This window comes from Camelus bactrianus, chromosome 1 (genome assembly GCF_048773025.1).
Source record: "Camelus bactrianus isolate YW-2024 breed Bactrian camel chromosome 1, ASM4877302v1, whole genome shotgun sequence".
Classification (NCBI taxonomy): domain Eukaryota; kingdom Metazoa; phylum Chordata; class Mammalia; order Artiodactyla; family Camelidae; genus Camelus; species Camelus bactrianus.
Genome location: NC_133539.1, coordinates 56554812 through 56578093, shown reverse-complemented (window position 1 = coordinate 56578093; position 23282 = coordinate 56554812). Strand labels below are relative to the sequence as shown.

The following is a 23282-nucleotide window of genomic DNA, read 5'->3' as shown; positions in this document are numbered from 1 at the left end:
AACCACCACTGAATTCCTGTGTTCTCGCCGACCCCGCAGACTAGGGGCCCCACTCCTAAACCGGGAACCAAGTGGGCGGTGCATCATGACGCGCGAACCCTCAAAGCCAAAAAACCAAACTATCCTCGGCTGTTTACTGGGGCGGTCCTTGACTCCGGAGACAGGTCACCAGACTGCAAGGACTATAAAGCGCGGCCGCCCAAACTCAGCAGGCCGCGCAGAGTAATCCCTGGGACCGCCGGGTCTCCGACCCCGCCCGGCGCACCCTCTCTGCGCTGCGCGCCGCGGGAGGCGGAGCCCGGTCCCGGTCCCGGAGCGGCGCGCGCACCCGGCCGCCTCGCGTCGCGTCCCGTGACTCGTCGGGGGCGCGCGAGGTTAGCGCCCGCCGGCGCCACTTCCGACGCAGCCCTCGGTTCAGGTTCCGGGGCGCCGCGGAGCTCCCGGCCTGTGGGTCGCGCGCGGCCCGGTGAGGCGGCTGGGATGGAGGAGGCCGGAGCCGCGGTGATCGCGGCCGGAGAGGCGGAACTGAATCTGTCCCGGTTTAGCGTGTCCCCCGAGACCCTGGAGTCGGAGCTGGAGGCGCGGGGCGAGGAGCGGCGCGGCGCGCGGGAGGCTCTGCTGCGGCTGCTGCTGCCGCACAACCGTCTGGTGTCGCTGCCGCGGGCTCTGGGCAACGGCTTCCCGCATCTCCAGCTGTTGGACGTGAGCGGCAACGCGCTGACCGCGCTGGGGCCGGAGCTGCTGGCGCTGCGCGGCCTGCGTACGCTGCTGGCCAAGAACAACCGGCTTGGCGGGCCCGGCGCGCTGCCCAAGGGCCTGGCCCAGTCGCCGCTCTGCCGCAGCCTCCAGGTGCTCAACCTCAGCGGAAACTGCTTCCAGGAGGTGCCCGCCTCTCTGCTGGAGCTGCGCGCGCTGCAGACCCTCAGCTTGGGCGGCAACCAACTTCAGAGCATCCCGGCCGAGATCGAGAACTTGAGGAGGTGAGCTGGTGCCTGCCTGAGAGCAGGGAGGCCCGGGGCCCCGCGCCTGCTCTTGGCGCCTTCGGTTGTCACGATTGTGACGGACCTGTCTTCGTCCAGGCTCTTTCTTGAACTCTGACTGTGGTCACTACCCTGCCAACTCTGCGAGTAGTGAAGATCTAATAAGACCGTGGGTGTGACCCCGTTTGGGTTGTTGTGTTTGCCCTATGCAGAATTTCGAGGCAGTTTTTCTGTCGTCTTTCTAGGGTGTGGGAAGTGATCCGAACTGAGTACATACTCAAACAAATGTAAATCTGAAGTTGTCACTTACTTGCCCCTAGGTCTCATGTGGTTTTCCATGCCTGTAGATCAAAGTTTATGTCTTTCAGCGTGACATACAAGGTACTCTGATCTCACCCTTCTTTTCCACTCCATTTCCTGCTCTGTCTTGTATGTAACAATGCCAGCAATACTCTGTGGAATTCACTGAGCGTACCAGCACCTTGTAGGCACTCACCAAATGTGTGTAGAATGGATACAATGCCTCTGGTACATGTGATGTTCTTTTGCCCAGAATATTGTCTGCACCTGGCAAGATCCTATTCCTCTTTCAAAATCTGTTTCAAGGGTTATGTCTTGTTTCCTTTACTGCTTCCTGGACAACAATTAATTAATGCCTAAACTGTACTTGTTCAGTATCTCATTCATCCTGCCATTGCACTTGGCTTATTGATTATAATTTCTTGTTTACAGATCTGCCTCATCTACTAGATTATTCAGTGAATATATGCTGAGTTAAATGAAAGGAGGAAGCAGAGAAGCAGGATAACAAAAGTCCCCTAAAGGTGCCCTGCCGGGGAGTGAGGAGTAAAGCAAGAGCAAGTGTATTGTCCAAAATGAAAAAAAAAAGTATCTTCCACCTGCAAAATATTTTCATTCTTTATTGCATTTTCTGAGATACCAGAATATCAGGGCTGTAAGAGACTTCAAAATTGAAGAGTAGTAAAAGAACACTGCCCTGAGAATGAGAACTCTTGGTGTCCCAGCCTTGGGCAAGTCACTTAACATATCCTATAGCTTCCTAATCAGCAAAATGAAGCATTCAGACAAGATGTTCCTTTGTTTACTCACTAACAGATTTTTATCAAGCACTTACCCTGTGTCAGGTACTGTCGTAGGTGCTGGGGAACAGTGGTGTATGTGATCCTGCCTTCATGGAGCATACTGACAGAGGAGACGTTAAACACGTAACTGTAAACTTCATTATTTAATTTCAGTTGTCATAAGTTCTATGAAGAAGTACAGAGTGCCTTGAAATGCAATTAACTTAGTTTGGTCTTTGAGCAAGTACATTAGAATTGAGCTTTTAAAGGAAGAGTAAGAGTTAACCAGGAGAGGGTGGGATGGTATCAGTCCAGGTGGAAGGAACAGCATGTGTGAAAGAAAGCCCAGAGGCAGGAATGACTGAAGGCCAAAATTTTGAAAGGAGGACATTGTACTAGAGCATAATGAGGAAGTGACCAAGAGGGAAAGTGGCAAATATAAATTTGGTAGTGTCTTGAAGGCCATGATAAGTACTTATTCTAAGTACTCATGAAAGAGTTTTTGAAAAGCACATCTGTCTCGTTGCTTTGCAGGAATGGAGTGGGAAGAGGGTGGGGAGAGAAGAGATTTTGAGGGCTAGTTGGAAGGTGGAGAATAGAACTTCTATTCTAGTAGAATGAGAGATAATGGTAGCTTATACCAGGGTAATGGTAGGAGAGATAGTAAGAAATAGAAGGGTTGGAGAGAGATTTAGATACAAAATTGACAGTCTTGGTTTCTTCTAATTTTGATGTTATGTAATTTCAACATTCTCATTTGAATTTTCTTAAGAAAAACCCAGAGAAAATATTATTTCCATCCCATGGAGGGAAAGGTAGGCAAAAATCCCACTTATTGAGTACTTACAATGCAGTTAGCCCTGCTGTAGATGCTCTAAATAGGCTTTTTAAGGCTCACAATGACTCTGTGAGATGTGAGGAAGGAACTCAGGTGCTGAGATATAAAGTAGTAAGATCACAAAATCAGTGAGTGGTAGAACTGGATTTGACTTTTGGAATCTCTGACTTCAAAGTCATGAATTTTCCACAGTGACAGAGTAGGGCTAGAACCTAATTCTCGACTTCTGTTGTATATGTGATCAGGAGGATTGGCCAAAGCCATTTGCCTGATTGACCTGATTTTCTGGGCTACCAGCTATGGTTTTTGATCATAGTACCTTTGTCTCCAGTTGTGTGTAGGCTCTTTTATGTTAGTGTTTTTATTTTTCAGTTCTATGTTCCATTTCTCTTTACTGGTAAGAATTAGTTTAAGTTTTAGATTATATGCTCCAAATGTAAACTCTGGTTTAATGTAGGCAAAATAGTTATGTAGAAATATACTCTTAGAAAAATAGAAACAGCTGGCAACTGGCCTGATTCACCCCCTTCTTTTTCCAGATGAAGAAACTGAGATTTAGTATCAGTGGCTTGCTTGAGGCCAGATAGTGACAGATTCATGTGGTTCAACCCTCAAATGCTCCTTATTACTGACTACTCAAATAATACATTAAAGCTTCAGAAGTGTAGAGATGGAGGTTCAGTCACTCAAACCCTAAGGGACCTGCCCAAGAACACCATCTTCTTCTTAGAATATATGTGAACTCCCTAGACCTCATTGATAACCTTGATGTATGCCGTGTGGCTTATAACACCAAGTCAGGTGTTTTGGACATTAAGAATATATCTACCCTCTTTAACAACAATTTAAAAAATAATTCGGAGTGTATAATCCATGTAAAGGTCCCCTTTCTCCCCACCCTCCATCATTCCAGGAAGGAATAACAAATTAATACTCCTAACTTAATTGGTGTAGTTGACCTCTCCAGATTTAGCAGGGTGTCTTCATGTATGTTTTCTGTACTCTGTTCATCATTTTCCCTACTGGCAAAATTTTTAAAAAGTGGTTTCTGAAAGATAATTTTGAAGTATAACAAATAAGTAGGTGGTGAAAATCTTATTTTTATGATTAACTTCATTCCCTTAGAGTAAATTAGGCTTGATGTGAATCATGAGGATGTGGATGTAGATTCTTCCCATCAAAATATGAGGTTATTCTTCAACAAGTAGATATAGTAACTGTTTGGCTAGTATGTGGACAAACTAGTTTTTGTTTTTATAATGTTAAAAAAATAGGTGTAATTCATATTTTGACCTGTTTCTTTTTTTTTTTTTTTTTGAATTCTTACCTTTTATTCCCCTTAACTAGCTCAGCCATTAATTGAGGACAAGTTTAATAACTTATCACCCAATGGGTAATAGACTTTATTTAAGAAAACAAAAGCTTCAGGGTTGTTTGGCATCCAGGATGCTAAACATTTGGAGAGTAGGTTTGAGCACAAGTGAGTTTCATTGCTACTATTCCCCACAATCTTTTCTTCTCAAGTAATGCCTGCCTTTTTCTTTTCATGACCCCTCTCTCACTGTCTGCCTGATATGGTTTTAGAAATTAAAGATACAAGAATTGTGATAGAAATAAAAGCTAAATGTTAATGTCCTAGAATGTTTTGAAGCTAGTGTAATATCTTACACTAGGTTGATATCTTACAAAAGAGGTGACTCAGCTAAATGATAAGTAGAATGCAGTAGAGTTTAATAAAAACTCTTTCCCCATTTAGAATCACATACTGAGTTTTTCTCTGGCTCTCAGCTTCTTCCTGCTGACTTCTTTCTTTCATTGCCTAGTTTGGGGCAAGTACCGAGAGATGATTCCTCCATTTGTGCTTCTACTTTTGAGTATATAATGTATTTTAAAAACCTGTGGTGAGTATTTGAAAATCACTTAATACGGGGATACTACCTCAAGAAAACAACTTACTTTAATTACAGTGTATAGTTCTTATGTTTGTTTCTCTTATTTTCTGTTTTCTGCCTCTTTGTGTACAAACCTGTTTCTTTTTAAATTCCATCTCTCTTCAACCAACCATAGTATAGGACTCATGTGTATTTTTGTTACATTTAATGTCATTTTTATTTGGGTGGAGAAGCAAAACATTTCCTACTTATACCTGTGGTTAAAGTTGATTGGCACTGAGGGAACCTAGTGTATTTTTTCAGGGTGTCATTGGCCCTTGCTAGAGGAAAGGCATCCACTTCAGCATGCCTAAAGATTGGAGAGGTGAGATACTCTTCAGGGAAATAAAATCTGAAGGTGGTCTGTTAACCCTAAACAAAAAAGAAATGAAAAATTCTTCAATAAATTTTTCTGAATGATTTTCCTGCTTTTCGTATTTGTCAGACACCGAAAGAATTGAGTTGTTCCAAGCTTGATTAACAGAGGTGCAGTTTTCACATACATAAGAACTTTTAAACACTATAGTTTTAAACACTATAGCTTTAAACTCAACAGTAATTTCCTCTCTTCTTATAGAAAAGCATGTTTGGAAATGGTAGTGTTCTAGAAATCCCCGCAAATCACTGAAAGGCTTTGAGTCCAAGAACTTTGGAAATTATTTGAGTTTGTGAGAAATAAGCCTTAAAATGTAAATTTAATATGCTGATTGTGTACTCTATTGATGATACCTAACAGTTGCAAAAGAGATTTATATGATTTTGAAATCATGGGCTTGGTTATATTTTAGAACATTGGATCTTTCTCTGCCAAAGTCACAGTAATTACTAAGGTTTGGCTTCTTTTCTGTCTGTGTACCTTCTCACACATTCCAAAACATTAGAGAAGACATTGGGTAGTAACTGACCGGTTTACTGACTAGTTTCTCTTAGTTCTTGACTTAAACAAATAGGACAATGTCTATATTTGCTCTCAGACTCACTCTTCCCTTTGCTTACTTTATCTTCTTTTCTCCCTCACTGGACTAAATTGCAAGTTGTTATTTAACAATTGAATCCTTTATAAGAGGACTTCCAAATTTGCTAAATTTTTTCCCCCAATGGTCTCATTAAAATAGTTGTTTTTCCAGGATAGTTTCTGTGTTTGGACTCCAAATATTCTACTCTACTCTGTTCCCATTCTAGGAGCTCTCATCATTGAAAAACAAATTTCTAAGTAACTGAGCAGTAACATACCATAAGATCCAAAAATCCTGCCTAGAAACATTTTGCACCAGTGCTTAAATACATGTATAGGGGAATTCAGTTTTGTATCAGACCATTGATTTTTTATACAAAGAAATCCTTAAAAGAAAAAAAATACCCAATTGGGATTAAAGTTTTCTGCTTACTTTTACTAAGCATTATAAACCTAAAGAGAGAAATGCGATTTTGAAAAGATGTACACAATAAGAAACAGAAAAAAAGTGTCATTAATGTATTTTTTAAATGACAAAACTTCAGATTAAAATTGGCTTTTTGAATCACCACACATCAAGGAAGGCTGAGATTGTGAAATTCAGATAAGTTCAACAAATGGAAGAAATTGTACCTGAGAAAATACATATAAGGCAATCTGTTAAGGACTTTAAAGTAAGTATGTTTCCCAACTTCAGAGAGGGAAAAGAAGGAACTTCAGCAGTGAAACAAGAATAAGAAGTTTTACAGCTGACATCTGTGAAAAACCCTAATCTGAATTTCTAGAAATAAAAATATACAATTCTGAATTCAATAGGCTGAGTGATAGATTGAAGTCAGCTGATGAGTGAATTAGTAAGCTAGATCTTACTGAGGTATTCTCCTGGAATGCAGCACAAAAAGATAAAGAAATGGAAAGTATGAAAGAAATGTTAAGAGACATGGAAACTAGATCCTAAAGTTCAAACTGCTGGGAATTCTAGGAGAATAGAGAGAACATAGGAAAGGCAATTCTGGAAGTAATCGTAGCTAAGTTGCCCACAATTAAAGAAAGAGTGCACTCCAAACTGATATCTTAACACATCATCATAAAACTTTAGAACCATAAGGATTAAAAAAAAAGGATCCTAGAAAGTCCTGATAAGAAAAAAAAAAAGCAGATTACCTACAAAGGGATAACAGTAATATGGGCTATAATAAGTTAACAGAACAGTGTCTTCCTAGTGCTAAGGAAAAGTAACTGTCAACCTAGAATTTTATGCTCAGCCAAGCTATTATTTCTAATGTGAGGGGGGAAAATATAAAAACATCAGAGATAAAGGACTCAAAAATTAACAACTGTGAGTCCTTACTGAAAGAAATTCTGAAGGATGAACTCTAAGAAAAATGAATTTGTAAAGAAATTGCAAGTGCCAAAAACAGTGATGAACAAAGAAATTTGTAAAATATATTGATGAATCTGAATAATTATTGATTGGGAAAAAATAAATTTAAATTTATTTTCAAATCAAGGCGGAACTAATTCTAGATGATGATATGAAGATGACAGAAGGGAGCATGGATGTGTGTTTGGGAGTGAGGGAGAGCAAAGGAAACTGAAGGGGTAACTTCAAGCAAAATAGAAATAGCATATACAGTTCAAAACAACAGCAGGAGAGGGGGGCAAAAGGAAACTTGGTGAACACAACAAGAGGCAGAAATGAAGAGAAAAAGATGTTGAGATACACCATGATAATAGAAAACACAAGTGTAAACATATCAACAATCAAGTTGTACACTGTTTCTAAGAGTTACACTTAAAATAGAAACACCCCAATATGTTAAAAGGTAAGGGATAAAAGAAGATGTACCAGGCAAGTCTCTTATCATTTCACATCTGGGCTGACTGCATTAGGCGCCATTCTGGCCTTTCTGACCCCACCTCTCCCATCGCACTGCCTCTCCCTGCCACTCCCCCAGTCCGTTTTCCATACGATAACCAAAGTGATCCTTCCAAAGTGTAAGTCAAATTACACAACCAACCTTCGTTAAGAACCCTTCCTACCTAGGATAAAATTCAAAATCCTTGCTGAGGCCTGAAGGGTCTTCTGTGATCTGGCCTTCCCAGGCTACCTATGACCTCTCCGACCACCACTCTCCCACCTCTGTCACCCTGATGTACCCACGCTGGCTGTGTTGCTCTTTCTCAGCACACCCAGCGTTTCCCACCTCAATGATTGTACTTACTCCATCATTTGATTCAGATCTATGTTCAAGTGTCATCTCCTAAGAGAAACCTTTTCTGACCACTGTATTTACAATATCACTTCCATTACCATCTGATTATTACCTTCCTTTTTCTTTATAGCACTTAAAGCTATCTGCCATGATATATATACGTTCTTTGGTTTACTGTCTGTCTCTTTCACTAAATGAAAGCCTCTTAAGGTCAAGAACTTACTTACACGCTGTGTTCCCTAGAATGCTGGCTGGCACGTGGTAGGTGCCTAGTGCCACTAGACACTTTATATGATATATGATAATGTTATTCCATTAAAGAAGAGGAAGCTGGGGCACAGTGAGATTAAGTAGCTGGCCCAACTTCTCCACACTGGTAGGTAGTGGAGCTAGGATTAAATGAAAAGAATAAAACCAGTAGGCAGTATTCGTAATCAGAGGAAACAGATTTTAAGGCAAAATGGATTAGAAGGAAGAAAGAGAAATGCTTCATGTGATTTAAGGAACAATGCAACATGAAGTTTTAATAGTCATGAACTTGAATGTATCTTCAGTATAGCTTCCGTATTTTGAGAGGAAAGAGCAAAAATTGACAGAACTATAAAGGGAAGAAGGAACACCATGGTTCTGGTGGGAGACTAACCACCAGAGTAAAAGGGCAAAATAAGACAGACTATAAAAAATTTGAATTGCACAGTTAACAAGCTCAGTCCTAGTAGCTGTACATTGTTTTCCACATAAAAATGTGAACAAAAATAGACCATGCTCTAGGCCACAGAGGAACAAAGTTATGTAGATCATGTATTTAACAACAACAAAGCTCTCAACAAATTAATAAGAGAAAGCCATATAATCCACAGGAAAAATGGGTAAAGGATAGGAATAAGAAATTCTCCGAAGATGTACAAATGACCCAAAACATAAAAAGATGCTAAACTTCACTGACAATTAGGGAAGATTAAAATAACAGAATGATACCATTTTTACACCAGCAAGTAGTACAAAGTAGGAAAAAAAGTTAAAGCAGGTGATAATGGTAAGTGTTGGCAGGGTTGTAGAGTCAGGAGTGCTCTTAAATGCTGATTATAGATTGTAATTAGCTATAACTTTGCAGGGTAATTTGACTTTTTCTTTTAACATTACACCATACACCTTAAAATCTGACACTTCTCAGGCCCTTCCCTTGGAACTCTTGATTTAGTGGATCTGGATGGAGCCTGGATTTTGTAGGTTTAAAAGTATCCCAGGTAATTCTTTTTTTTTTTTTTCCAGGTAATTCTTAATGGTGAAGGAAGTGTAGGTAATAATTTAGCAGGCTGTTTTTCCCTACATTTAAAGGTGTCTTAAAAGAATGAGAGTATCTACTGAGTTAGCAGATTTAACAGGAAGACAAAGGTAAAATAGTAATGGAAAAGGTCTGTGTGTATACATTTTATTTGTATTTATATAGTAAGAACTGATTCTGCCACCCCCTGCAGAAATCTTGGAGAGAGCCTTCCTATAGTCATCACCACAAGGAGTTAGCAGTACATTTTGGTACAGTATATACTATGTCTAAAATGTTGTCAACTTATTGGAAAACAGGATTATTATCTGGAACTTTAATTTCATGATAGTGGTCAGTTTTTGTTTTGGCTTTTTTTAAAAAAATAAAAGTAGATTTATTCAGGGAGGTGTACACTCCATAGACAAAGTGTAGGCCATCTCAGAAGGCAAGAGAAAGGCCATAAGGCATGAGGAGCGGGGGGTGGTTAAAGTAGAAGTAGGTCACACTCCGTAGAAAGAGTACCGGCTGTCTCAGAAGGCAGAGAGCAAGCCACTGATAGTGCTCGGTTTTACATAATTTATCTAGTTAGCCTCTGAAGACTGCATTTGCTATACTGAGGGCAAAGAAGAAGTAGACTTCAGCCATGGTTTTCCAGTCTTCAAAAAAAAAGGCTAGTGATTTTCCCGTTGCCCACCAGCATGGAATTCAGGGTTCCTGAATCTGGCCTTTCTCCAGCTGTATCTCTGGGTTTCTCAACATGAATTCTCCTCTTACATGTTAAAAGATGTACCCATTATCCCATAAAAGCCCTCTCTTCCAACCTGAAGTGTTCTCTTTCCTCCTACCTTAAAAGGGCCAAATTCAGGGTCCTGCTGAAGTCACAGCACTTTGAGGAAGCCTTTCAATCAGAGCTACTTTGTCCTTTTTTTATTTCTCTACTTTCTAAACTCCTGTATCATTTACGGGTAGTCCTGCTTATTTTGGTATTTTAATCACATTATGCTTATCTGGGGGCTTGTTCTGCATGTAATTATAATGTTGTCTACCATTGATGTGTCTTGTCTGCTTACCTATAATATAAGCTCCCTGAAGATTACATTATTTCTCCAGAAACTGTATAGAACATAGAAATCCTAAGTAAAACATCTGCATGAATAAACAATATGTGTTCATTATAATAAGACAACAGGGTACTTGTCCAACTTCTATTTATTTTTTTGTTTTTGTTCATTCATTTTTGCAGTTTAGAGTGTTTGTATCTTGGAGGAAACTTCATCAAAGAAATTCCACCAGAATTAGGAAATGTGTCTTCTCTAAATTATTTGGTATTATGTGATAATAAAATCCAAAGTGTGCCTCCTCAGCTTTCACAGTGAGTATTTTCAGGCAGTATATGTATACACAGAGATCCATACTTAGGAATTATTGTCCTGCATTCATCCACATGATTTATATGTGAAAACGAATTAAGTGTTCTCAAAGTAAATGATACGTGAGAATTAAAATTCTGAGGTTCGCTATGGACTGGGTTGCTTATTTAAAATTTTACTTTTAAAGGCTCTGATACTCTAAAAATGTGGATTGAGCCTTTTTTCTATAATCAAAAATAGAGTATTACTTTGGCATAGATTTCCCCAGGTTTTATGATTTTATATTTGATGCAAAGCATTCCTATCCTAGATAGGATAATGTGAAGGATTTTAATTCCTGTTACATTTGAAATCTTTCCTTTTTTAGGTATCTGAATGATAAAACACGTGTAGGAAAAAAAACCCTTTCAATCTAGCGTATATATCAGCACATCAGAATATTCTCTAAATATTTTAAGCTCTCTAGGATTCCATGGACAAAAGTCCTTCATGGCAATACAAATCTGGGCTCTGATTTAGTTTCGGCACTTTTTAATTTTGTTTCCATTGACCTTAATCTTAATTGCTGTTCTTATGGGGAAATTGAGTTTTTGACTTAACTTGCTCAGCAGTTGTCTTGCTTTCTGCTGTTGACTTTGTACTCTGTTCATTCTAGGTTACATTCACTTCGTTCCCTCAGTCTTCACAATAACTTGCTGACATACCTGCCTCGAGAGATCCTCAACCTTATTCATTTGGAAGAATTGAGTTTACGAGGAAATCCATTGGTTGTTCGTTTCGTTAGAGATTTAACCTATGACCCTCCAACTCTCCTGGAGTTAGCTGCACGGACCATTAAAATTCGAAATATTTCCTACACTCCCTATGATCTTCCTGGGAATCTTCTTAGGTACTTGAGTTCAGCCAGCAATTGCCCAAACCCAAAGTGCGGAGGTAAGTTAATTCAGTGTCTTTGTTTCCTATTCATTTAGCTACTTTTAAATTGATGATCTGTGTCGTTTTAATTAGCTATCTTTCAGAGAAAGGCAGTTTGCTTCTGTTTCCCTTATCCTTTTTACCCTTTTATCAGAAAGTAAGACATTTTACCCTCTCTTGGTTCCTTCCTTTCTTCCTCCCTCCTTCCCTACCTTCCTTCATTCCTTCCTTTCATGGTACTTTAGGATTCATACACAAGGAAAATACCCAGAAATACCAGAAAGTCTCCTCCTGTCTTGTAATTGTCATAGGATAGGTTAAGTTGGTAACGTGAGAGAAAACACAAGAAGAAGCATAAACAGTCCTGATTCCCTTAAAAAAAGTCTCTAAAATGCTTGGCCACCTTTCATATTTAGTTTAAGGACATTTTCTTAGACTCACCACTCTGAGTATCAGGTACCTTTGGAGAGTACGATTTAGGATGTATGAGAACAGGCTGAATGTGTGCCAGTTTCAGAATGTGCCCTGGAATTTATATTCTTTTAAATTCATGGTTCAAAATTTCTTGAGTTTAGAGCATTTGGAGAAAATTAAGTGATATAATGTGATACAGAATAAAGTAGGAATCCAAAACCCTATTGGAAATCAGAGGAGGGAGAAAGTACATTTAATTAGATCTGGAAAAGATGAGAGAATTCTTGACATGTGAGTTGAATTTTGATAGGGTAAGATTGAGGATAGGAAACTTTTCAGATGGAGAGTAAAATTGGAGGCAAAACAGTGTGGGACAGAATGTTGGAAGAGTAATAATTTGGCTCAAATGTACAGTGAGGGAAGTAATGAGAGACAAGTAAAAGATACGTTGAGGCCACTTTACGAAGGGCCTGAAGTGCCAGGGTGTGTGGTGGTGGGTTGGTAAATGATAGTAGGTCACTTTATTTTGGCTCCCTCATAAAAGACTACTTTTTGAAAAATCCAAGTAACAGGAGTACAGAAAGGTTTTTACTGTTGTAGGATAAATGTAGGTGCTGAGGAAATGCTGCATAATAATGAACAGAGCCAGCTGAGGTTTTCCCTGTATGTCCCATCATGCCTTGAAAACTGCTATAAAAGAGGCGATTTAAGTTTCTCAAAGAGTATTAAAAGATAAAAAAGACACTGGTGATTTAAAAAAGAAAAAATGACACTATTCTGGGCCATTTCTGGCCACTTACTCTTAGAAGTAGAGGCTGCTGTGCTGTGCCACATAAGACGTGCGTAAGATTTTCTCTGTGATTGTCCTTTCTGAAGTTGGCATTAATAGTGGTGAGACAACACTCACACCAGGCCTTCAAGTAGTCCATATCTAATCTCTGCTTTGAACCTATCTTTTCTAGAAATGGACCTCTACAAAAATTCTGTTTTCTCTCTTTAATGGTTTCTTAATGACTTCTTTCGTATACTGATACGTTATTTATCTTAGGAACAAAAATACTTAAAATTATGAGCTTAAAATTTGAGATATCTGAAATAAACCATTGCCATTTTCCCCCTCAGACTCCTTAGTTATTGAACTCAAAGTTAAACAACAGTAATTTTATGTTTTGTGAGATATTTTGTCTTTGTATAGTCTATGTTACAAATGACAAGATAGTATTGTACTATTTTAGCTCATGGTAACTCTATAATGTTTCATTTATTACTTCCGTTTTCAGGAAACTAACACATTTTCAGGGATTGTCAGTATTGATTAACTAGTGTTATTGAATTTGTCTACTTTCCTGAATTGCTCAAAATAATACACCATGAATTTTCCTTTTTAAACTATGAGTTATACTAGCTTACTACAGGATCAGAAAATTAGACAGTTAATGGAGAAGTAACAGGAAAAAAATAAATAGGAATCATTGTTTCTCCTTTACTTGGATCACATCTTTTTATTTTGGTCCCTTATCTGATATACACAGAGTAGCTTGTGCCAGAGGCACCTTAGGTAGAGTGAAGAGGTTGAGATTCCTCTCCAGAGAGGTGATGGGACCCCACTGCTGTGACAGCCTTCGTGGGTTAGAAATGTGCCGTATCTAGCAGTAGGAGCAGCTTGAAGCCCACAACACAGCAACCTCTGCTTTCCTCTCATCTCTAGCTGTATTTTTACTTGATTGAAGGACCACTGTTCAGGAGCATTAAATTAGGAATCAGAAGAGATGAATACTAGTTTCAGTCTACCTAGCAATATATATATTGCATAAAAGCCAAGTGGGATCATTAGTGAAACAGCTTTGAAGCTGTAGATTTAGAGCCTGTGGAAATGTAAGTTGGCATTTTGTTACTTTTACTTTTTCCTTCTCAGTATATAAGATCAGGGGTATCAAAAGTCATCTCCTTTCTGCAACTTTTGGGTATGACAACTAATTCTTTATGATCATTATTGAAGGAGTTTTGCTTTTTGTTTGTTTGTTTCTTGACTGTAGGATAGAACCAAGGGTGAACCAAGGGATGGAGAAAGGGCACTTTAGGCATCCTGTAATCTCCATCAGCCACTGTTCACCAAGTCACCCAGAGAAAACCAGCTAAGTCAACAGTGTCCTTTTAACGCTTGCTCCCTGTAAGATCAATCTCCTTGCTTTCTCTTTGCAGTCAAATTGCTATTCTTAAGATCTTCCAGTGTTTCTATAAACAGCTATGGAAGCAACTACTACTTCTGCTTAAGATTCTCAAAAGATTCTTGAAAGACATTTCTTCAGAATGCTGGAGGAAGGGTTGAAAAGAAATCTGTGGCTCTTTGCTTTGTAATTACTTTGTACCCATTCCTTCTTCTCTCCAGGAGTCTACTTTGATTGCTGCGTCAGACAAATTAAATTTGTGGACTTCTGTGGGAAGTACCGCCTCCCCCTGATGCACTACTTGTGTTCGCCAGAGTGCTCTTCCCCTTGCAGTTCTGCCTCTCACAGCTCCACCTCCCAGAGCGAGTCTGACTCAGAAGATGAAGCTAGTGTGGCTGCACACAGAATGCAGAAAGTTCTTCTTGGTTGAAAAGGGTGCAGGGTGGTATGAAACTCTAGAAGACTGAGAAAGGTAGTTATAAAAGACAATAGACTTTGAGGGTTGCTAAAAGCCTTATCATCATTTGAATGTCCACGACAAGAGTGGGAAGTGGTGTAAAAGATTTTGTTTCTAGCCATTCAGCAGGAGTGAGTCCAGTTCCATGTTTTGGATTCTTTGAATGTAATTCACTCTGAATGGCAGTTTCAAATTTGGCTAACTGTTTGCAATTTTCACTCAAATTTTGCATGAATCATATCACAGAATGGAACGTTCTGAAGAGCAGTGCTATAATAAACCATGAGTGGTATAACTTGTGGCAGTTGAGATGAAGAAAGAAATGATCAATGCTGTAATTTTTACCAGAGTTGTCCTTGAGTTTAAGTTGAACACTATACCATAACAGGATTAGTTGCCCTTTTTTGTGTTACCCATATGTCTAGATTAGAGTTATTCAGATAAGCTCACAGATGGTTACATAGGACCTAAACCTTTCTCACCTGACTGGTAAAATAAGGTATGTAACTTTTATATGGGGTTTTAAATTCTTCAGTCTGCTTCTTTGTTCTAAATGATTATTTTTGTTACCCTTGTACAATCCAGCAATGACTGTTACAGTGCCTTAATTATAACAAGGATTTAGAATTTTATTCAAGAAATGATACCAGAGCAGCCTATAACCTGACATACTATGCAGAACACTTCAAAATATGCTTTAACAGAAGTAGGTGAACAGCTGTATATCTGACATCTGAGCTCACGGTCACTGTAACTTCATTTTTTGTTTAAACGTGAAGTGAATCTCTATAAGCACATCACTTTTATACTTAATGGGAGGCCACAATCCTGATAATCTGTTCATCATAAGACAGAATAATAGTTTATAATGGAAAAATCTGTCAGATTTCTTTTAACAGAAAGAAACTGTAAGATAGGAAAGTATCTTTATATCTTGCATTAAAGAAGTGGGAAAATGATTTTAAAAGTTTTAAAGGTCGACTGTGACTCCTTTGCCTATGTGTACCAAATTGTAACTTCCTCTACTTTTTAAAGGAAAACTAGAGAAATACTGCAACAGGTGAAATAAAGTTGGGCATAGCAGTCATTGTGTTGAACAATTTCCAAAACAAATTTAACCATGGAGGACTTTTTGAAAATAATACACTGATAAAATATTTTAAATGTATTAAAAATACCCTTAGAGTATAGCAGAAAAATGTTTTCACAAATTGCTGGTAGAAACGACCAAATTTTTAACTAGTTTAGTATACAATAAAAATTGAGTAATAGTACAACTATAAGTTGATGTTATAAAAGAAAATATACAATGCGTATTAGCAACCATTAGATAACTAATCTATAGTAACATTAACAGTTGGTAAATATTACCTATATAGTAATATGCAAGTCAGAAACACATTGGAACATCCCGATGATCTGCCCTCTGACTTTGGCATTCATGACAGGGGCACACTATTTCTTAAAAGCAGATTGCTGTATAGTAATAATATGTACATATGTTAGGTTTTTGTCATATATGTATTTTTTATTTTAGAAGAAAATATATTGTAGGATAGTTTGTTTATTTTATGTTAATTAATTCATGAAACATCATGAGAGTTTCATGACTGCAGTTGTGAAACGCTGCTGTAGACTGAATCCCTTCACCTTGTAGTAAGAGTCTTTTTTTCCTTCTGATCCAGAAATTTTCTGTGCCTGTAGAAGTAACCTAGTATCTTTCTACTGCCTAGCAAAGTAGTAGGTGGGTAATTGTATTATAAAATATAAGTAACAAAACGTCTTTGTTTACTCCTCCATTTGAGCCACAGCAAGCTACATACCACAGATTCGTGAAAGACTTAGGCAGTGCCTAAGTGGAAGCCCAAAATGTTTTGTAAGTAAGTGACTTAGTTAAGATACATAAAGTATTTTCATAGAAAGTAAATAATGTATTCAGAGTAAAATACTCAAATTGATAGGACCAAATTTTTCTGGCTTAAATGCCTCAGTTTACTTCCTACTTCATTCCCAGTTTGATCTAAGTAGCAGCTTGGGTAATGTTCTATGAGTTAGCCTTTATGAAATAAAGGGGAAGCTATGTAAATACAGTACTAAACCTTGCCAGCTTCCCAGAAAGAAGGTATACTGATTGATCTTTTACGGATGTAAATAGGTCCAACTGGAAGCAGTTTTTAGTCTTTGCTGTGTGATGTAGATGTATATAGCATAGTATACAGCAAAATATCTTTCATCAAAATGTTTGTCATGCTCCTCTATATGTTCATTTGAAAATCTCTCATCAGTAAGCAACTGTCTTTGGTGACTTTTACTGAAATCTACATTTTATCTGTTAGTTTTATCTTTTTTTTAATCTTTGACTTAACCTTTTACAAGAGCTGCTAATAATTTGTAAGCTTTTCCCTGTTTCTTTTCCCTACCTTCCCTGTTTAACTGGTGACTGTAGAAATTGACTTGGTAATCTAGAAACTAGATAATCAGTTCCAGAGTCATACAGCTGATTATGAATTTTAAATGATAGTCTCTCTAGTTGCTAAGTCACTTGTTTGTAAGTTTTTGATATTGCTACACTTGGACAATTTTAATGACCAAAACTTCTGTGGATAAAACTACTTAACCAAAGCATTAGTGTGTTTAGAATGAAATTCTTCAGTGCTAATATTTGGAATTGAAATGGATACACTGAACATTCTTAGTAATCTTATTCCTAGAATCCATTTCTCTCAGAGTCACCAAACTGAGTTGGTGAAATAGTCCTAGGAGTTTAGAAAATAGAAAGATTAACTAATATAATACTTTGCTTCCATGGTGCCAGGGATTGGCTGACCTAAGGACAAGCTGTAACAGTATTGCCTATGTTTGTGTGTGGAGGTAGATCTGAGGGTTACTGTTTGTATTTTACTTCTAGATTCATGCTGGAGGGATCTCTTATTCTAAAATTCTTGATATTTGGAACTTTAAGTTAACAAACTTATAAGTAGAAACTTGCATTAGAAGCTGTACCTCCAATTTGAGAAATCTTTGTGCTAATGTAAAGTTAAAAGCAGTCTGCACTAGTTCAGTGTAATACTACAGGCCAATTCTATTAAACATTGTAAATACCAATTTTAAACAAAAGAAGGCAAGGAAAGAGCTGATTGCTAGAGTGTTAAATGAAAGAAATCTCTAAAGACAACACAGGGCAGGGAAAGACACTCAGGGAGATCCCTGAGCCAAGAAAAATTTTTTAAGTTATATTGAATTGTTTTAAAATTAAGTGGCCCACTAATTACCATCTGAGTCTTTATCACTAAATTTCTTCAGTATCTGCTACTGGGCAATTATCCACATCCCTCCGTAGTGAAGGGCCAGCACATAATAGGATTTTCTTACAGCCAACCTTGCTCTTTCCAAAGGGAGAAAGTAATACCTCATTAACCTGGAATTTGTGGTACACCCTTGGTTAATGTTTACCTTTTCACTGTGTAAAAAAGAAAAAATACTAAACAAATAATTAGTGCAGATAAAATTTGATCTTGTAAAAGAAAGCATTTTAGCAGTAGCTATTTATATAAAAAGTTATTCTAAATAATAAGGCCTTTTGTAGGCAGAACTTTTTATCAAATATAGTATGTGTATATAAAATGAGTTTAAGGTACATTTATTTAGAAATACGTAATACCCTGTTTCTTCTCATCCAAAGTAGTGATTTTGTTATGTCAGTGTAAGTATCACTTCCTATTTAGTCCAAACTAGCTTTGAAGTTATGCTGAGCATTTAACAACAGCAGAGGCTGCTGCGTAGGTTTCAGGCAACATGGTCTGTAATCCCTAGTTGTGATTTCCCTCTGTGTAGAAAAGAGGTGTTTGACCTTCACTGTTCCTGAACTAACCAGCATATTCTGTAGAATATTAATCTGATGAGTTTAGTAGCATCCAATTTTGTATTTTTATTATAGTCATGACCTTTTTAAAGGTAGCAGTGCCTTCAGTTGTGCTTAGAAAGTATATGCCTTAAATCTTCCACTCTGGACCCAAGTTTGGGGAACTGTGTCATTTAACAGGTTGTATGTGACAGCTTCGTGACCCTTTACATTTGACTTGAGGGAAAATGACTGTGATCGTGAGAGACTCCTTTCCTTAAAACTAGGCCTAATGTCTGTGAGTTTAGGACTTCTAGAGAGGGAATTTGAGTCATGCATACTGTCACAGAAGGTCAAAGCCATAAGGGTTAGGGTCCCTGAAATAAAGTCAGTGAACAGGTATTATTCTCTTTCATACTATTTTATAAAGAAAATATATTTGCTACCACTGAAGGATGGCAGAGGTCCCTAACCAGCTTCATATTAATAGCATCGTGTAAAGACATTATTGCCATGAGGCCTAGCATATTTTGTGAGGGCTTTCTTTGTAATACCAGATTAAAACGGGGGTATGTTTTAAATTTTTTGTATGTAAATATCTCCATTCTTTTTCTGTCTCTACTTGGTTCGTACTTGCTAAGAATTGATGCAGAAAATAGCAGTTCACTAACAAACATTACACATTATTGAATACTCACAGGGTAATACTGATTTGGGTGCTACTAGACTTTTACCTAGCAGTTAACTTGTCAGTCTCAATTTATCGTAAGAGACAGTATTCTGTCTAGTAAATTCTGTCTAGTTAAAGTTTATAAGTAATGAAAGTTATTTATATACTATTGAACCAGAAAGCCGTGGCTGGAGAGACTATGTGCATTCACCAGAAGTTACTTTCTTCCTTTGACTGTGAATAAATTGGATAAAACTTATTTTATTCTTAATTCCAGTTTGGGGAAGAAACTGGGATAACGTTGACATCACTTTTGCTGGTACTACAAAAACATTGCTAAATTGGTTAATTCTTCTGTCTGCAACTGCTGTTTTAAGAGACTTTTCACTAATTTAAATGATTGACATTAATGTGTTATTGAAAAGGAATATTAACCTCAGCAGTTACTTTATAACAGTCATGGAGAGATCTGTGTGCCTGCAATTGGTGTTTGTTGCATTTCTGAGCCCACTTTGTATTCATGAGAAATAAAAATATAATAGGAGAAACACTTTAAATAACCATTTTAATTTTTTGCAAAGTTTGGGACTTTATCAACAAAGGATATTTGAAAATATATGAAATTTTACTTTAGTCAAATTACCTTTTATTATCTGATTTCTTAATTTTCTATATTTGAAATATTGTGAATTAGGAATATAGGCATATAGATATTTAAAACAATGGTAACAATAAATGTAATTCAGCAACATGACTCAATAATTAAATTTTATTTTCAAGGCAAGATAAAGTTTGTTGAATCAAATTTATATATTACCTTGCAATGGTAAATGCTCTAAAAAGAATATTTAAGCTACTTCAATTCTATACCGCCTTTTTTTTTTCCCCAGGACACACCAAAAAATGTGATCTAATATGAACCCTTTGTGTGAATTTTGCCTTATCAAACATTGTGCCTTATTTTATTAAAAATGTTTTGTGGGAATCTAACTCTGTATTCTGGAAGGGTAAAAGTGTTTTAGTTTTAATTGACAAGCATTTACTTTAAAAAAAAAAATCTAAAATCCTTATACTGTTGGTTTTTGCCTGATTACTTGCTCTATACCATTGCTTATCCGTTCATTGAATGTTTTCAATACATGAATAATACAGTAAACGTGTATTGGCATTTGCTCTCCGTACTACATGCAAAGGATAAAAGATGAACTAGACCAGGTTCTTTCTACTAGAGTTCCTTCTGCTTTCACAATCTTAACAGACCCATGGATGCATACTCTAAAAAGAAATTGGTGAAATGATTTGCTAATGAAGGTCAGTTAACTTCCTGCATTTAGTCCAGAATCAGAGTGGTATAGGATTAACTGAGCACATTGATATTACAGTATTTTTTATTGTTTAGTACCATTATTTTGGTGACCCTAGAACACCTGACATTATTCTAGATTCCAGAATTTGGAAGAGTATTGTGGTTGATCATGAGTTGAGGTAAACAGAGTGGGTAAGAAAGAAACACTCTTTATAAAACAACAGATGTTTCAAATTTGCTGAAATGGAAAAAGCTCAGCTCAGAGAAAGAACACTGGATGTAGTTGATCTTCCTTTTCCTGAGGATAAAACTGCCCCCTAACCTGTCCAGTTGGGGATGTTCTTAGAACAAGTGTCAGAATAAAATTTTCTTCTTTAGTGGCTTGTCTGACTTCGTTGATACCAATTAGGAAGCCAGAACATTTCAGGGAGTATGAGACTTGGAACTGTCATCCATAACATCAATCATTCATTGCCAGCTTCATGAGCAATTCCATCAGCATGCCCTAGAATGTTAGGGCTTGAAGAAATCTTAAAAGCCTGAAACTGACTCACTCACTTGTTGGAGAGATTAAAAAAATTTAAACCCAGAGAGACTTGTCCAAGACTTGCATGTCTGAATCTTGAATCCAAGCCTCTGGATTCCCAGGTCAATGCTGTCTCCACTAGAGTATGCTACTTTCTTTAGTTAATACTCTATTGTATGATAGGAAATCAATAACAGTATTGGTATGATATTATAATTGGCCAACCAGCATCAAAGTGATGCTGTCTGCACTATATCTCACAGTGTATTCAGAATTTAGATCTGGTGGGAAATATTAGATAAGAGTAAATATCAGGATAACTTGTTATGTTTACAAAGCACAATCAAGAACCTACCTTATTTAATTGTCATGATGCTGTGAGGTAGGACTAGATGTGGTGAAGTTTGTTGGTGTGATTTATTTTATCACACCTTTTCCCTCCTCTGAGTTTGAAATCAACTAAGAAATTGACATAGATTTGAGAAAGGGACCTTAATATCAGCTTTATCAAATCAGAATGAGCATCTTCTATTCTCTTTAAATTGAGTTTAACCAACCAAAATCAGACGCCCCCTGCAGGGTCTGTCTACCCCTAGATAAGCATTTCAAGACTGACCAGAACACACCACAGATCCAAAGGAGGTCAAGTCAAATCTTAAACCTTGTAGTGCTGCCCAATTAGTCTTTCTCCCACAGGGAGAAAAACGATGGTAGAAAGATTTCTCCTGGGAAGCTGTTTTCAACCCTGGTTGCGCATTAGAATCACCATGGGAGCTTTCAAAATATACAAATGCATAGGTCCCAACCCCAGAGTAATTGAGACTTGGTCTTTAGAGGTGGAGTCTGGGTATAAGTAGTTGTAGAAGCTCTCCTACGTGACTCAGTTACTCAGCAAGTGTGATAATTCTTTGGTGAAAGTCACTTCATTATAACTTGAGGTCGGTGAGCTAGGGTTTTCACAGATAAAGAAATGGGCCCAAAGTGATGAAGTGACTTGCCCAAGTTCTCTTAAGAGAAATAGTGACAAAGCTGGGACTAGAATCCATTCATCTATTTTTAAAAAAATTGTTTTAATTGAATGCCTACTTTAGACCAGGCACTGATTACTAATCCAGTGTTCTTTGCTTCCCTGTCCTGAACTGAAAGTATTTTGGGGATTAAGGTGGTATGTAAGTGAATTGGCCATATTGAAGCCAGCTTCAAGTAAGAGTATCTGCCAAATCATGGAGCACAAAAGCAGCAAACAGTTCAGCTTGACCAGAAACATTCATGAAAGGATGGCTTGGTCAAATATTTCAGGTTAAGCCAAAGCAGGAGGTAGCCTTTCCATGAGGGAGAAAAACTGTCAAGTTATACACTCGTTCTTTTGACCACAGGTAAACAAATGGCTAACCTCCTAAGCAGCAGTGATGAGCAAGTTGATGTTACTAAGAAAGAAGAAAATGCAGACATCTGCCTAGAAGAAAACACTAGTTCACTCAGAAACGTAGATTCCCATGATGGAAACAGTAAGAAAAGTTCAACTCAGCTACACATTTTCATAAGCACTATGTATAATTTCTACCCTAGTTCCTTTTTGATCTAACTATGAAATTATATGATTATTTTACTGCTTAAATCTGAATAATAAGGCAATCTTAAGACCTCTGTAAATATATGGAAGATTTAAATGGAAAAGTAAACTTGCTCATGATGCCATGAAAACTCATAGAAAACTTTATTAAAATGTTACTAGGGGTATTTTTTTCCTATGAGTAAAGACTAGATTTAATGTTACTTTGGGGATTTGTGAAATAAGTAACTTCGTGGGAATTAAGCTCATTACAAATTACAGCTAAAAAGCTACTATTTTAGAATTTTGCCATTGTTAATTTTAAGCTATTTGTAACTTTGACATTGATCTCTGAGGTTCTTCCTGACTTTGAACCTACAGTTATCTGTGTTCAAAACTCCTTTCTATTTTTGCAGCTCTCAAACATTTGTAAGTTCTTGCATCACTCACCACACCCTTTTTAGTCACATGCAGCCAGGGGCAATGTTAGTGGAGTAATGAGAATTTTGCCCCTGGATCTGCAATTAAAATTCTACCCTTTATTTCACTTCCAAGGGTTTGTTGTAGGGAATGACAAGTCAGTAGCCAGCTTTGAAACAAACAATCTGTTTTTTATTTCTGCTGAGGGCAGCAACTCATAAAAGAAAGGCATGTGTGTAGTTGACCAATGGATAAAAATGAATCAGATGATTGCTAGTAGATGCCTATGACTTAAGCTATGGCATAATGGTAATTACATTTTTAACTGTGGCCTGCTATCTGAATTTCTCTCTGGTTCCAAGTGATTGCACAAT

At 37.6% G+C, this 23282-nt stretch overlaps 1 protein-coding gene across 1 annotated transcript; it reads left to right on the top strand.

Moving 5' to 3' along the window:
• The first annotated feature begins 61 nt into the window (after window positions 1-61).
• On the top strand, window positions 62-20174 carry LRRC58 (leucine rich repeat containing 58). Its single transcript, XM_074364253.1, has 4 exons — window positions 62-980; window positions 10513-10641; window positions 11295-11572; window positions 14358-20174. The coding sequence occupies exons 1-4, from the start codon at window positions 481-483 to the stop codon at window positions 14564-14566; spliced, it is 1116 nt and encodes a 371-aa protein (XP_074220354.1). The 5' UTR covers window positions 62-480; the 3' UTR covers window positions 14567-20174.
• The last annotated feature ends 3108 nt before the right edge of the window (window positions 20175-23282 follow it).

What these genes read in the sequence shown, in the direction of transcription:
- LRRC58 (XM_074364253.1), top strand. Translation starts at nt 481, where the DNA reads ATGGAGGAGGCCGGAGCCGCGGTGATCGCGGCCGGAGAGGCGGAACTG. An exon ending in GTGCCTCCTCAGCTTTCACA is followed by an intron (nt 10,642 to 11,294) that starts GTGAGTATTTTC and finishes TGTTCATTCTAG; the next exon opens with GTTACATTCACTTCGTTCCC. An exon ending in CCCAAACCCAAAGTGCGGAG is followed by an intron (nt 11,573 to 14,357) that starts GTAAGTTAATTC and finishes TCTTCTCTCCAG; the next exon opens with GAGTCTACTTTGATTGCTGC.